The sequence below is a fragment of the Tursiops truncatus genome, chromosome 6 (genome assembly GCF_011762595.2).
Source record: "Tursiops truncatus isolate mTurTru1 chromosome 6, mTurTru1.mat.Y, whole genome shotgun sequence".
NCBI classification, from domain to species: domain Eukaryota; kingdom Metazoa; phylum Chordata; class Mammalia; order Artiodactyla; family Delphinidae; genus Tursiops; species Tursiops truncatus.
In genome coordinates, this window is record NC_047039.1 from 45,738,745 (window position 1) to 45,753,635 (window position 14,891).

General features: G+C 42.3%; 1 protein-coding gene across 1 annotated transcript; it reads left to right on the forward strand.

The window, feature by feature from the left end:
- The first annotated feature begins 5,922 nt into the window (after window positions 1–5,922).
- Window positions 5,923–6,537, forward strand: LOC117312604 (interferon omega-1-like). The gene has a single exon (XM_033858040.1). It carries the CDS (start codon window positions 5,923–5,925, stop codon window positions 6,508–6,510), a length of 588 nt encoding a protein of 195 aa, XP_033713931.1. The 3' UTR covers window positions 6,511–6,537.
- The last annotated feature ends 8,354 nt before the right edge of the window (window positions 6,538–14,891 follow it).

Consider the following 14,891-nt stretch of genomic DNA (forward strand, 5'->3'; position numbering starts at 1 on the left):
CATATGTGGATGTTGTTCCTTAGGAGTAGAGTGTAGAACGAGATGATGACCGAAAGCTCATGAGGACCTTCAACTTTTAGGAGTGAGAAAGAGAAGGAGAGTCTGAAGAGGGCACAAAGCTGGAGTAGCCAGTGCACTTAGGAGTCAAGCAGGGAAAAATGATCTTCAGAAAGCACCAAAGAAGCAAACAAAGAGCTTGAGAATTACAGAGGATGGAAGTTAAATAATTATTTATATGTGATATGGGTTTCTGCATTGAGTCTAGATTCTGCCAGGACACACGTGTGATGCTGGGGAATCACTTAACTTCCCTGAGCCTCAGTTTCCTCAAATATAAAGTCGGGAAAATATTCCTAGAGTTGTATTGAATATTAGACCAACCAGAACATTTAAGAGCACTTAGCAGAGTATCATCCACAGAGTGAGGGCTAAACAGGTAGTGTGTTGTTTCCTATATTTTTCATATAGGTCTAAATGGGAATAATGAATTCTCCTCCCCCTCTCTCTGTCACTGACTGCAGAACAATGACAGCCTAAAAAACAGAACTGGGAGAAAGTGTGTCATCAATTGTATGTAATTTTACATACAATAATATACATATATGGTACATATATATGAATACATAGTATAAAATATACCATATATCTATCTGCTGATTCTGATGAATGGCACAATTCCCCTTCCCCTCTGTTTTCCTGGATCTCATTCTTTCACTAAAATATCACAATCATTCAGTTCCACCCAGTGTAGAAATCCATAGTGTACTTTCCCCATTCACTCTGCATTCAGCTGTACTGCCCATTCATACCGCTGTTTCCTTCTCCATTAGGGTTTCTGGCTGTCAATTTCCCCTAAAGACTAGAAAGCCACCAATGGAAAGCAGAAGCTGAGTGAAAGTTCTAGGTTTGTCAGAAACTCTCATATGACTCCACGCTCTCCGCCTGCCAAGCACTGCAGGTCCAGACTGTCCAGACTCCCAGAGAAACACAGTAAATAGATGGCACCCTGCCCAACACTGAACAGTGGTGGAGAATCCAGGAGCTCACCTGTGCCTCTATTTGCACACTTCCACGTGCTGACTGCACTAGGAGGAACTCACCTGGTTCAGGACTCTTATTTGCTCAAAAAGCCCAAAGCGCAGGAAACATGGAGTTGAAAGGCAGCAGCAGCTTGAGAACTTGGAAGGAGAACAGAGATGTTTAAAGCGTTCACTGGAACAGCGGCAGGTCCTCAGGACATGGAAGAACACAGATGAGCTGCACCGAGGCATGTGTTCTCCAGAACATTCCTTTTCAGAGAAGAAAAGAATGAGGTGCATGCGATAGCACAGAGTTCTCCCATAAGGATGTGGCCACTAGCAGTGTCCCCAGCACTGATACCACAGCAGCCTGCGGAGTCTTGGAAGGGACGAGGGTTACCTCAGTGCCAGCTGCAAACTTGTTTTGTCCTTAGGACCCAGCAAGTAATCACAGAGCAGGGAAGGATATTCCTGGGGACAATGCAATCCAAGGAATTTCTTACATTCCATCATGATGTCTTTGCCCCTTTGAAAGACAAACAAAATAAAACATGCTTGAATAGAAGGGACACAGGCAGGGATTTTAATATATTTAGCAACAACTGGGGTAGAGCCTTTCCAGCAGGGCAGGTATCAGTAACATGCACACTGGAAGGTCACAATTTCTAAAAGCAACAAAGAGCTAAGTGGAAATTCATTTATTTAATTTAGGCACTTTGGAAAGAGGACACTGATGGATCAATCATCTTTCTATTCTTTCCAGTTGGTGCATACAGCACTGAGTAGGTAGTTTTAAAGTCAGAAGGACATTTAAAGTACATTTAGAGGTTTGGAAACCTTCCTAAGGATTAGGGTCCTAAAACAAGCAGAAACCATTCCTATATTACTGCTAAAAATATCATTTTATTAACAAATGATTTTTTAAATAATATTTTTATTTCAATTCTTCAGTATTATGATGTTTTAATGGGCTGAGGCTAGAAATTTAAATAAAGACAACTATACAAGGCCATGAGGGTGACTCTGGAGTTCAAGCCAGACTCTCCCTGCTAAGGAGCCCATTAAAAACCTTCACTGCTTCTGTCTAAGAAGCGCGTATGCTCTTCCGTCTTGGTCATACATAAGGCCTCTTCGGTACCCACATCTTAACCAACAGTTGCAACAATAAAGAGTAGAGATTCTTATTTGGACTCTACCAGTAAACAAATGGATGTCCAGCCTGGACTGTAGGTGAGAAATGGAGGTGTCTTCATTGAGATTGAGAACAGCAGGCTGACCTGAGGAGGTCTCCTGGGAAATCAGTGAGGTCCTTGTTGACTGGAAACAAACGACAACATAAGAGCTGGGAGTTCAGTTTTTTGGGAGGACTTACTGAGGACTATAGCCTGGAGGACAGCCTCTCAGTCAGCTCTGACGAACGGCTCCAAGGACAGAATGGGGATGTCAGTATATATGTGATTGTGGTGAAGAGGATACGTGCAATCAAGGACACATCTTGGGAGAAGGTTGCTGCTAGTCATGAGGAGCATTTGTCACTATTAATGATTTTAGTGCTTTTCTAAGTATGAGAAGTTGCAAAAAATTGAATTCATAGAATTTCTCAGGAAATTATCTAACTACCTGCAGGCCTATTCTGTCAGTTTTCCCAGAGCAGAGAGTGCCCCATTCCTGATCTCTACCCTGAACTCCTGTCAGGGCGTGTTGGGGTAAGGGACTGCTGTGGCTAATGACTTTATTCTTGTAGAACCAGATGGTGAGTGACTTTTTAGTTGTCATCCTGAAGGAGAAACGTCAGAGCTCACATGGCTAGAAATTGTTAGGTGCTTTTTTTTTTTCTCTTAAACTGACAAGAAAATGCAAGCGTTAAAAATACATAGATTCCAGGGGTCAGCTCTTCTAGGGTTAATAAAGTTATTTTACCATATTTCATTGAAGAAATCACTCACGAAATCTTACACTTGGCATTGCGTAGCTTGAGTGATCTCAGTTCCCTCACCGGGGATTGAATCACGGCCACGGCAGTGAGAGTGCCGGATCGTAACCACTAGGCCACTAGGAAACTTACTTTTTTTTTTTTTTCAGTAGGCAGAAAAATCTATTCCCTTCTAACTACTTAATAGTGATTTTGTCTATTTTGATTAGAGCTTAAAGTCAGTTCAGTTGACTCAGACCACACCTCATGTAGCCCTACAAAACCATAGACAGTAACCCTTTGGCATCTTAAGTGGAATAAGGGTCCTTTGTCATCTCAGTATCCTCTGTCTGCTTATTTTGTTGGTTCCTAAATATCATGTTCATGTGCAGTCTTCACTTTCTTTAATGGGTGCTTTCAGACAAATCATTGTAAGCACCCTAAGGTTTGCCCTTGTACCTTTGGTACATTTGGAACAGTTCATTCGTCCAGATTTATATTTCTCTCCAGTTGTATAAGTGAGTTGGATCCAATAGGGTTATTGAGAGTGTTGAGTTAATTTTTTTTTCTATGTTTTGGCTGCGCCACGGCACATGCGACATCTTAGTTCCCCGACCAGGGATCGAACCTGTGCCCCCAGAAGTGGAAGCTCGGTGTCTTAACTACTGGACTGCCAGGGAAGTCCCTAAATTTTAAAGAACTTAGAAAGTGGCTAGTCCGTTAGTAGCAAGCAATAAAATTCAGTTCTTACTTTTTAATATCACGATTCCTATTAACCAGATAAGATGAGGATCTTTTGGAATCATCTAATTCCCTTCCTTTAATTCTAGTTTTCTTAAAGTACCCTTCTCATTGCCTGAATGCATTTATCACCTAGACGGATGCTCAGCAAGACGGATCTTGCTGATCCTCCCAGACAGGGTTAGTGTTCTAGCAACTGGGGTTCTGGTTGCCAGTCACTTGTGAGCTGGTGGGTGTGACTTCTTCCTTCTCTCCTCAAAACTGATCATTCATGGATTAAATGAAAGAAAAATGAGGGAGCTGGTCTTGCGAAGCTGCAGGCCGTCAACTGACCCAGGACTTGGTCTTTTCTGAGCTTCTGGCAGAAGCAACCATGTTCCTGTCTTTCTGTTTTTCACATTGGCCTCATCCTTCTCCTCTGACGTAGCCTCCTCTCCAACTGTGCTGCACTCAAGTTAGCTATATTAGAATCCGGCATGTGTCGGGGGAAATCACTTCCCTTCTTTCACATTCATGACATTCAGACTCACATTTGTTTTCTTTATGCCCACAAGACAGCTGTCGACTTTTACTTTCTAGGACAGTTGCAGTGATAAACAAAAAATCTAAAGTTTGAAAATGATAGAGACTGGAGCCCCTTTGCCTTTCTTTACCTCCCTTTATTGTTCTTACCTCATCATGAATTAGAACTAATGCAGGAGCAGCGAGGCAAATCTTGTCCAATAAGTCACTAAGTGAATATAAGTTACAAAAACTTTAAATGAAAAATTACACACAAGTAAAGGAAAGAAGGCGATTTCTCTCTGACCTAATCCTGGGCCTCGCTGCCCTGCATTCTCAGAGGGAGACAGAGACAGAGGAAGGGAGAAGCCCACTGGCATCAACTGACTGAATGAACAACTGAACCTCACTGGTTTCTGTGACACAAGCTTTATCGAGAGACAACACCATCGCTGAATTCTCTGCCCCCAGCTCAGAAACTTTGAGCATAACAAGTGTTGACTAGTTTTAGTAAAAGAGTTGAATAATAAAATTTGTATTTGGCAAAATAAAAATTATGTGTCTACTCAGGGTAAAATGATTAGAATTGGGTAACTCCTCCACCACCTTAGAGAAAACACACTTTTGCTCTCAGCATCTGAGGGCTGCTGACACTTCTGATACCTGAGGACATGGGTCAGGAGGGGAGGAGGTCACCACTGAGGACTAGGGTCCTTCACACAAACACTCCGGGGGCAAGCGTGAGGATCCTGGAAGATGAATTATTTTCCCAACACATAAACAAGCCCCTCCACAGATAGGAGATTGTAAAGTCCTCGGGATGTGGTGAGCCTGCCCTCAGGGTGGGAGTCCAGGTTAGGAAGGGGACTCTGTCACTCTAGAGGAGAGGGTGTAACTAGATGTGATCTCTCCCTTGTGACTGAGGTGCTGCTGGGGAAATACAATTGTCTTGGAATTAGGATCTCCACACCCATATTCTCCTGAAAAGAACCAGGATTCCCAGTAGGGGTACTGGCCCAGCCATTGGAGGACTATAGGTCTCCAGTAAGAAAATGGTGGAAAGAAAGGACAATATCTATAATAGTCCTCACCTCGTGGTCCCCTGAAGCATGACCACATGGATGTGAGGAACATGTTCTAGAAGGAAAGGAAACATGGGAGAAGCTCATGGACTCATAATAATCAGCCTCTTCTCTAAATCAAACACTAAATAAAACCCATCTTTTGTTTCAAAGAGCTTTGCCAGAGTGATCTGGTAAATCCCTAAGCAAATACAGAAAGCATACGGCTGAGAGAGCCTGCCTTCCTAGGTAAACTAAGAGGTAAAAATGGAACCTAAGATCAGGGCTAAAAATTTCTTCCTGGAACAGAGAAGACCAACATTTATGCATGAAAGAGATATAGAATGTGCATATTTACAAACCTACATCACTTCTGATTTTAAGACAAAACCTTTCTCATTTCATTAATAAATATCCATTTGGATGGGCACATCTGAAATTACTGGGAAAATTAAACTTCTTGCAAAATTAATAGTTTAGAATGATGACATCTTCATAGACCATACTGAGAAGATATAAGTGAAAATCAAAAAAAGGAAGTAAAAGTGTATAGAAATGTTTAGAAAATGAAAATTACTGTGTTCCCTATTTAATGGCCTTGCTTAGAAAGAATGTCATCACAGAACTTACCGCCAAGGTTCCCCTGGACGCCCGTCTCAGCCAGGCCAGCAGCAGCCTCATTTGCCCCATGGCCTTCGTGCTCTCTCTACTGACCGCCCTGGTGGTGTTCAGCTATGGCCCTGGTGAATCTCTGGGCTGCGACCTGTCTCACAACCACGTGCGGATTAGCAGGAAGAACTTCATGCTTCTGGGCCAGATGCGGAGAATCTCCCCTCGCTTCTGTCTGAAGGACAGAAAAGACTTCGGTTTCCCCCAGGACATGGTGGATGGCAGCCAGCTCCCGAAGGCCCAGGCCACCTCTGTCCTTCACGAGATGCTCCAGCAGGTCTTCCGCCTCTTCCACACAGAGCGCTCCTCTGCCGCCTGGGACACCTCCCTCCTGGACAAACTCCGCACTGGACTCCATCAGCAGCTGGAGGACCTGGACGCCTGCTTGGTGCAGGCGATGGGAGATGAAGAAACTGCCCTGGGAGTGACGGGCCCTACACTGGCCGTGAAGAGGTACTTCCAGGGAATCCACCTCTACCTGAAAGAGAAGAAATACAGTGACTGTGCCTGGGAAATTGTCAGAGTGGAAATCGTGAGATCCTTGTCTTCATCAACCAACTTGCAAGAAAGGATAAGAATTATGCATGGAGACCTGGGGTCACCTTGAAATGATTCTCATTGACTAAGATGCCCTATCACCCTTGCACACATGTCTTTAGTCATTTCAGAAGGCTCTTATTTCAACTTTAATCACAGAATTTATTGTATTAATTCAGCTACTACTTTGTCAGTAGTGATAAGCAAGTATATGTTAAATTTATTCAGCTTCAGGGGCATCAGTCCCTAAGCAATGACTACCCTGTTATTTATTTATTCTGTTTATTTGTTTATTTATTTATTTATGTATCTTATTTTTATATTTTCATATCAATATATTTATACTTACATTGTATTAAAATTTAGAAAATATTCACCTTTCCATTTCATTAACTTTGCATTTTGTTTTATTAAATTCTTATGAGAGAAAACTTGAGTTTTTTAAGTTCTGAAACCTACATTCTTATCTTTTTCTCTGTAAATTTATTTCAGACTAGTATTGGTCCATTTTGTCCTTTGGAACAGTCCTACCACTTTCATTTCAGGAAATGCTTGTCAAAAGGTGGAATTCCATGGAATTGAGGGAAGTCCTGGAAATTATGGAGAATGGTTAGTCCTGATGTCATAGGTGTAACTGATTTATACCACCAGGAAAGAGTGGTCGGTGCAAATACCTGTGGGAAGGAGTCATCTCCTCGAGGGAAGCTGGTGACATATGGTGTTGACTGGCCAATCCTGGCACCTTCCTCTCACCTTCTCCCCGGTCCTGCTTTACTGAACCATTCATCCCTTACACATAACTTCAGTCCCTCCACCTCACTGACCAGCTACACAGCTGCTCTGGTTCTGTGCAGGTTTCCAGCTTCAAGGTTTCTGTTAGAGTGAAAGCCACAGGAAGAGCGCACAAGTGAAAGGAGAGTTCTAGGATTTTCAAAACCTCTATGAGAAGGAGCCAGGCTTCATGGCACTGGATCCCAGCTCTGCTATTAATAGCAGTGTGACCTTGACAAATAACACAATCACTAAGCTCCCTAGTTTCCTCATCTTTAATATGGGGACAATAGTAGTATTTTTTCATAGGATTATTCTCAGGATTCAATGAGTAAATATACACAAGAGGCATAAAAGTGTGTCTGTCAGAAATAATCAGGACTGTTAGAGTCACAGAGTGGCTACTATCGGGGAGGAGAAGGAGAGCTGCTCTGAGGTAGCAACTGGAAAGCAACATAAGAAACATGCTAGGTCCTGGGCAAAATCTATTACGTTTAACTTGGGTGCTAGTTTCACAGTGTATTCAGTGTGTGAAATTTCCCTGTGCTGCATGTTGAATATACTTGCAATTTCTGTGTATTATACTTCTTTTTTTTCAAAACAATTTATTTATTTATTTATTTACATTTTAGTTTTGGCTGCATTGGGTCTTTGTTGCGGCATTTGGGGGCTACTCTTCCTTGCCGTGCGCAGGCTTCTCTTTGCGGTGGCTTCTTTTGTCACGAAGCATGGACTCTAGGCACGCGGGCTTCAGTAGTTGTGGCACACAGGCTTAGTTGCTCCGCGGCATGTGGGATCTTCCCGGACCACGGCTTGAACTCGTGTCCCCTGCATTGGCAGGCGGATTCTTAACCACTCTGCCACCAGGGAAGTACTTGTGTATTCTACTTCTGAAAGATTTTCTGGGAATTAGTAAAAATTCTTTGAGAAAGAAGGATCAGTAGAAAATACTTGGATCTACTTTAAAAATGAATAATATGGAAATAACAGAGACCTCAAATAATGCAAAGAGTCACAAACATTTTTCATTGATAACGTTTGTTGCTTCTTTAGTATGAGAAAGGCACAAAATAGCTTGTGAACTCTTTCATTTTGGGGGCTTTCAGCAGCAACGCAGAAGCAGGAAGAAAAAAGCAGGAGCTATGAAAGGTAAGGTTCTGCTCTCCAATCCTGGGCTCTCCCGGGTTTGATCTTAGTTCTCTTCTCCATACAGTCCCAGGTCTATAATTGCTGGCAATGTCACCTCCTAGAGCCTGTACTCTCAGAAAATAATGGCCCCCCAGAGGAGAGACTCAGAGCTAGAAAGCAAAGAAGTCAGGACCTGGGACACTTCTAACCCAGGCTCTGTTCGTCCATGTGAAAGCTGGGCCATGGCGCTTACTCATCAAGTGACAGTGTGAGACGTGGTGGAACAATGACTGTTTTGGGGGCAAAATTTTGGATAATGACTCAGACAACTTAACCTCCCTAAGTTTCATAGTCTGTGTCTGGGAGAGTCCCAGGATTGTTGTGATGATTGCCTGGGGCAATGTGTGTGAAAGAGCTTTGAAATGACACCGCTCTACACACATGGACCTTACTATTAGTGTCATTGAACCTCTGACCTCGAATAATTCTAGTTCCTGGGCATTAATCTTGAAAGAATCTCTTCCCAGTAGAACAGTCTGCTCAGCATGTTCCACTCTCTCTTTGCTTCCACTCTCGCTAGACACACCCAGGCTCCTATTTTTGGTTTGCAGAGCTCACCTGAAAGGCACTCATGTGACACCAGCCCCACCCTCTCTTCAGAAAGGTGATTCATATCTTCTGTCATCTCAGGCATCCCTCTTGCTAGCTGGCCCTGTGGAATTCCAGGGTCCTAGTCCAGCAAGAGGTTGACACGAGGGAGTCCCACTGGGAACAGATTATGGAAGGAAGCTTGGGGTAAGGCATCTTCTGAAAACAAAATGGTCTCTCTCAAAAACAGCAAAGTTCATTCTTCACAAGTAAATCGTTTCTTCTAAAAGAGAATGTTTTCTTTTGTCTCTGCTGCATTTGGGGGAAGGATGCAGTAGCCCAGGAACTGGGTCTAGGGAAAAGAAGAGGTTCTCCAGTTCTGATTGAGAGCTGACTTTGAGTGTTTGAGGCAGAGGAAGGTTAGGGAGAGAGTCTGACAGTGGCCTTGCACACCCTCTACCATCTCAGCCACCTTCATTTGTGTCATGATGAATACAGCCCTTCACAAAGCAAATACAAAAGCATAGGAATTTGACAAATGCTGAGGGGCTTTACAAATTGAGAAAATCCATTAAAGAACGAGTCTCAGGAACTGGACTTCCCAGTCCTTCCCCTTCTCCATCATGATACTGATCTGTAAACAGCCATGGGTTGGAATGTTTCGGGTTACACAGGCACATAGATTCCCAATGTCCCAATCAGCCCCTAGGAACAGAGACAAGAAACTTCACATATTCCCCAAAACAGCACTGGAATTTGGCATTCCTGAGGTCTCAAGTTCAGAAGGAAATGGAACAAACCAGAGGACCCAAATATTTTGATGGAGAATAACTTTCATCTAACTCCAAGGCCTTCTTGCGTCCTGATGAAGGCTGGGCAAAGCAGCTCAGCTCCCCAGTTCTCAATTTAGCCTTAATGAAAGTGTACAGCTGAGGACTTTTCTCCTTTCCTTTCTCATGGGACAGGCTCTGCAGCAGCAGGGATGCAGAACTCCTGGCCATGTTTGTGGTTGAGCAAGCAGGGACAAAAGGAGGCCAAAGGGGAGGCAGAGCAGTATAGGGTCGTAGCAAACCTGGGAGTGGAACTGCATAGTCTTACCAGGCTTAGGAAAGAGATCTCCATCTACATCAGGTACCGTAGCACTCAGCTCACTCTCCAGCTACACTTCTTATTCTCACCCAGTAACCTGCACACTGTTAGGGACATCATTGGTCCTCAGAGTTGTTAATAAAAGCGATAAGTGTAATAAGCTGAACATAGTTGTGTCAGTAAAAGTGTTTGAAAATGACAGTCTTGCTGCATCTTCTCTTGTGGGTTACTCTTGTCTTCTCAGGTGACCAGTAAATTTGTTAGCTCGGCATCCCCTTATCTTCCTTCGGCTTCATGCATGATTTAGGGCAATTGTTTTCTTTTTCCTACAGTACAGTTTTCTCAGCTTTAGAATAGGGATAATGAGACTACTATATTCCATTCAACATACCATCGCATGTTATATGCTCTATATCATGAGAATATAACAAGTCATAAACTTATCTTAAGTGAGCAGATTATTTTAAGCACCAGGGACATATTAAACATAGCAATGATAGTTGTTATTGTGACAGGTATGCACAAAGGAGTAAAAGCCATTATTTCATGTCCACTCAAAAGATACATATTTTTTAAGATTTTTTTTGATGTGGACCATTTTTAAAGTCTTTCTTGAATTTGTTACAATATTGCTTCTGTTTTTTTTTTTCATGTTTTGGTATTTTGGCCCTGAGGCATGTGGGATTTTAGCTCCCCAATGAGAGATCGAACTCACGCCCCTGCATTGGAAGGAGAAGTCTTAACCACTGGACCGCCAGGGAAGTCCCCAAAAGATATTGATATAATGCCATATTTGTGCCTTACTGAGCTCATAATTTTGTTATGCAAAAATTCTACCTCTGTGAATTAAAATAGGATCATCTTTTTAAGTATTGTGCAAAGCATACAAACACATTTTTTTTAAATTCTACTAGCAAATGCAATATTCTCACAGATGTACCAAACACTAGATTGCAAATACCCATGGATCTCTAGTGGGCATCAAAACAAAATGCAGTCAGTGCATTGGCACAGAAGATATTATCAATATTAAGTAGAAAGTAATATATTAAATTTAAATTTACATCATGCTGAAATTAAAAGCGTTTTGATGCAGATTACAAATTTTATGCAATTTATCCATATAAAATGACATTTTGAAGTAGTGAATAAAACTCTCCAAGGAAAAACCCTGATTATATATATAAAGCTGAATGCTTTATCTATGAAGCCTTAAGGGTCTTCTAAGACCCTTGCTTAAAACAAATGAGAGGAAAAAAATATCTTGAAAATTGAGATTAATTTTCTTAAGATACTTACTAGGTCATAAGATATTGCCAATAAGCTACAATTTACTGAGGTTAGAGATCAACGTGAAGCAGCCTTGGCTGACATGTCCGAAGCATCAGATACTTGTTATTATACCCGCCATTTTAAAGTCTGACGCTCATCTGCTCTCCCTGTCACCACCGTCCTCTGCTTTTCTGCCCCTCCTTCTCTCCTTCCTTTGTTGACTCCACACTCTCATCTTAGGGAATTGGTGTTCCTCAAAGATCTATGCTAGTCCCACACTTCATCCTCTCTGCGCATATAGTCTCAACCTCCCAAATAGTTCCAAACGTCCTCTCTATGACTGTTGACTTCCATATGCATGTCTTTACCCAGGGTCACATCTCCAAACAAATGTCATTAGCTCCAAACCCTCATATTTACCTGCTACCCTAGATAATCTCCACACATGGCCAAACTTGACCAGCATGTAATTACCTGGCAAACTCCTGCAGACCCCTGGGATGCCAGCTTACCAACTGCTCTTGCAGATGCTTTCCCTGATCCATGCAAGCCCACATACTCCCAAGAACCTGTACTTTCCCTGTCAGAGCATTAGCATTCCTTTCATTGAACACGTAGTTACCCATATCCCCACCAGACTGCAAGCTCTGTGACAGCGGGCAATGTGTCTACTATTTTCATTGTACCTGGCACCCACCACAGTGCCAACAATACAAGGATAGTCACACTTCTTGTTGAAGTTTAAATTCCATGATTCTATAATGTATTCCACAGTTTACTGATCATGCAACTGCTGAAACTGAATCAGCAACCATTAGACATGCTTTCTCCAAGAAAAAACAAGTAAAGAGAATAGGTCCAGCTGCTATAACCTGTCATAATGCCTTGTGCATCTCCCTCATAACCTAGAAAGGGTTTCAAGCGAATTTTTTACTCTTTAAGGCCTGTCTTCTCTGACAGAGTGCTCCATTAAGAAAGTAATATCTTTCTTTTATCTACCAATATATTAAAAAACACAAAGTAAAATCCTGAAAGCGAGAGATACTTCAAAATATTTTAAGAACAATGAATGAATAAAACTATTTATGTTCCTGTTGGATTTTAAGGCAGATTAAAGGTTTAAGGACACTCTGATTTTCTTTAAGAGTATGAGTTAAACCTAACACTTAAAATACACCTTTTGCACCCCCAAAGCAAAGGAAAAACAAGACACAAAGCTGACCATATCATAATATGAAGAATAAATTGGTAAATATAACAATCATCATAGAGAAATAAATTCTAATTATTACAAATTAAAAATAAATTTTCTCCCCATTCAAAAAGTATTGTTCCACTTACTGTTGAAAAAACAATGTGCTGAGAAGACTCGATGCATTTACAACTGAATCAGAAGAAAAGTCATTGAACTGAGTGGAATATGGACGCACTAGAGGCCACCTCTAAGGCAGAGAAGACTCCATTGTAGAAGATTGGGTCCAGGTCTCCTTTTCCCACTCCTGGATTCTCTGAGGTTGAACATACAGGGAAAGCACACTCTGATTTTCACGCCTTAACTTCCACTCTCATATTGTCCTGGGCACAGCAGCTGTGGACTTTCTTTTCAGATCGAGCCTGGTCCTTTGGAAGTTCTTCAAAGTCAGGCTGGAGTCCTCATTGCCCAGCAGGGTCTTTTCCTCTCCATCTCCTGCACCAAACTAGTCTCCAGATCTGCCCACTGTTGATCAAGCCCACTGAGGAATTTCAGCTCTTTGTGCTGAAGACGATGGAGAAGTGCTGTATCGTCTCATGGAGGAATGAGGCGGCCTGAGCGTTTGGGAACTGGCTGTCAGCCAGCTGGTGCTGATGGAACCTGAAAACTCCTTGTCCTTCAGGCAGGAAAACAAAGAAGATTCTCCTGTTAGGGGCAGGACTGTGAGGGTCTCCTGCTTTGGCAGCCTGTGGTTCTGGGCCAGGTGACAGCTAAGGGTGCAGACAGGGCTGGAGAACATCATCCTGGTGTCCTCAGTGAGGAGGGTGGCAGGCCCCGGTGAGCCTGGTGATGCAGGTGTCTGGCTGTGGGAGCCTGTATCCAGCTGCTGTGGGTACCTGCCTGCAAAGGAGATTCCTTAAATAAGCCATTTATGGGCAACATAGAATGTCACAACTTCAATTCTTTTATTACACTGGAAATTAACACATTCCTGGAACATGAAAGAGTATCAATCCAATAGGATGTATTCATCTAAATGAGACCCAAGGTTGAAATAAGAACCTGAGTCTCAATATATCTCTTTTTCATTCTAATACGAAATACTTAGAGGTTGACCCTGTACTCTGTTTTGCCACTTCTTAAATTGCACCAAAATACAACTAGCCTCACCTCTCTGCATTCTCCTCTAAAGGGACTCATACATCAGATTTAAATTCTTCCACATTTCCTTACAGGACCATAGCTCACATTTTCTGAAAGTTTACAGATAATGGTGACATAAAAATGAACAGCAAGGGTGAATTCATGCAGTTCTCTTCATTCCGTCACCAGAAATGTTCTGACTGCGTATATATGTGACAATGCGCTTGGCAATGTGGATTCCAGGAAAGTGAGGCAGGGATGGTGACTGCCCTCCAGGGAGCAGGGAGGACAGACTTTAGAGGCAGGATTAGGATGAAGGAAGCACCACGGGCTCAGTGCAGCTGAGGGCCAGTGCTCAGAGCTGATGAAGAGGAGGGCCTGGGAGCAGCAGAAGGCTCCACTCTGACAAAAATCTGGGGCTCCTGAATTAAATGACATCAGATTTTCATTTCCTCTTTTAAAAAATGGAGACACCGTTAGTTGTGGTCACACAAGACATTGCCGAGATCAAATAAAATAAAGTTTGCAAAGTACAGGCTGAGAATTTGAACAGAGTGAATGATAGAAGGCTTTTGTATTAATATAACAAATGGAAACCTCTAGAGTCCACCCTCAGCCCAGCCAAGAGAAGCTCTGATACAGGTTCCTTAACACTCAGGGGTCTGCATGTTGAGGCCCCCAAATGCAAACTCTAGGAGAGGGATTGCCTGTAGGCCTGCGAAGGAGTAGAGATCTAGTCTCCACCCTTAGAGCAGTGCCCCGTACATTAAGGAGAGAAATCCTACAGCACCTGAGGCTCTTTGCAGCATCTAAGAAAGTGTTTTGACCTCCTCCCCACAAGAAAAAAAAAAAGCCTGCTCTGTGACTAGTATAAATGAGATAAATAGTCCTTTTCCTCACCTTATTTTGTTTCAGACCACCTCTGGTGTTAATTTTTAAGACACAGATTAAATTATACTTTAAAAACAAACACATAACCTCAGAGAAAAAGATCAGATTTGTGGTTACCATAGCCAAGGGGGTGTGAGTTGAGAAAATCAGATGAAGGCAGTCAAAAGGGTTTTTTTCTTCCTTTCAAAAAGACATTAAAATATGTTGTAGAGACCAGGAAAATGGTAAGAAATATATATATGGGGGAGAGATGATGAGAATTAAAGCATTCCTAGATTTTCAGCCATGGAACAGCACAATACTCTAATTCAAAAGCTATTTCCTGGGTTAGCATTAGGGCAACGTTTAAGCTAGTACTCTCTTAACACGAATGGTAA

What these genes read in the sequence shown, in the direction of transcription:
- LOC117312604 (XM_033858040.1), top strand. Translation starts at nt 5,923, where the DNA reads ATGGCCTTCGTGCTCTCTCTACTGACCGCCCTGGTGGTGTTCAGCTAT.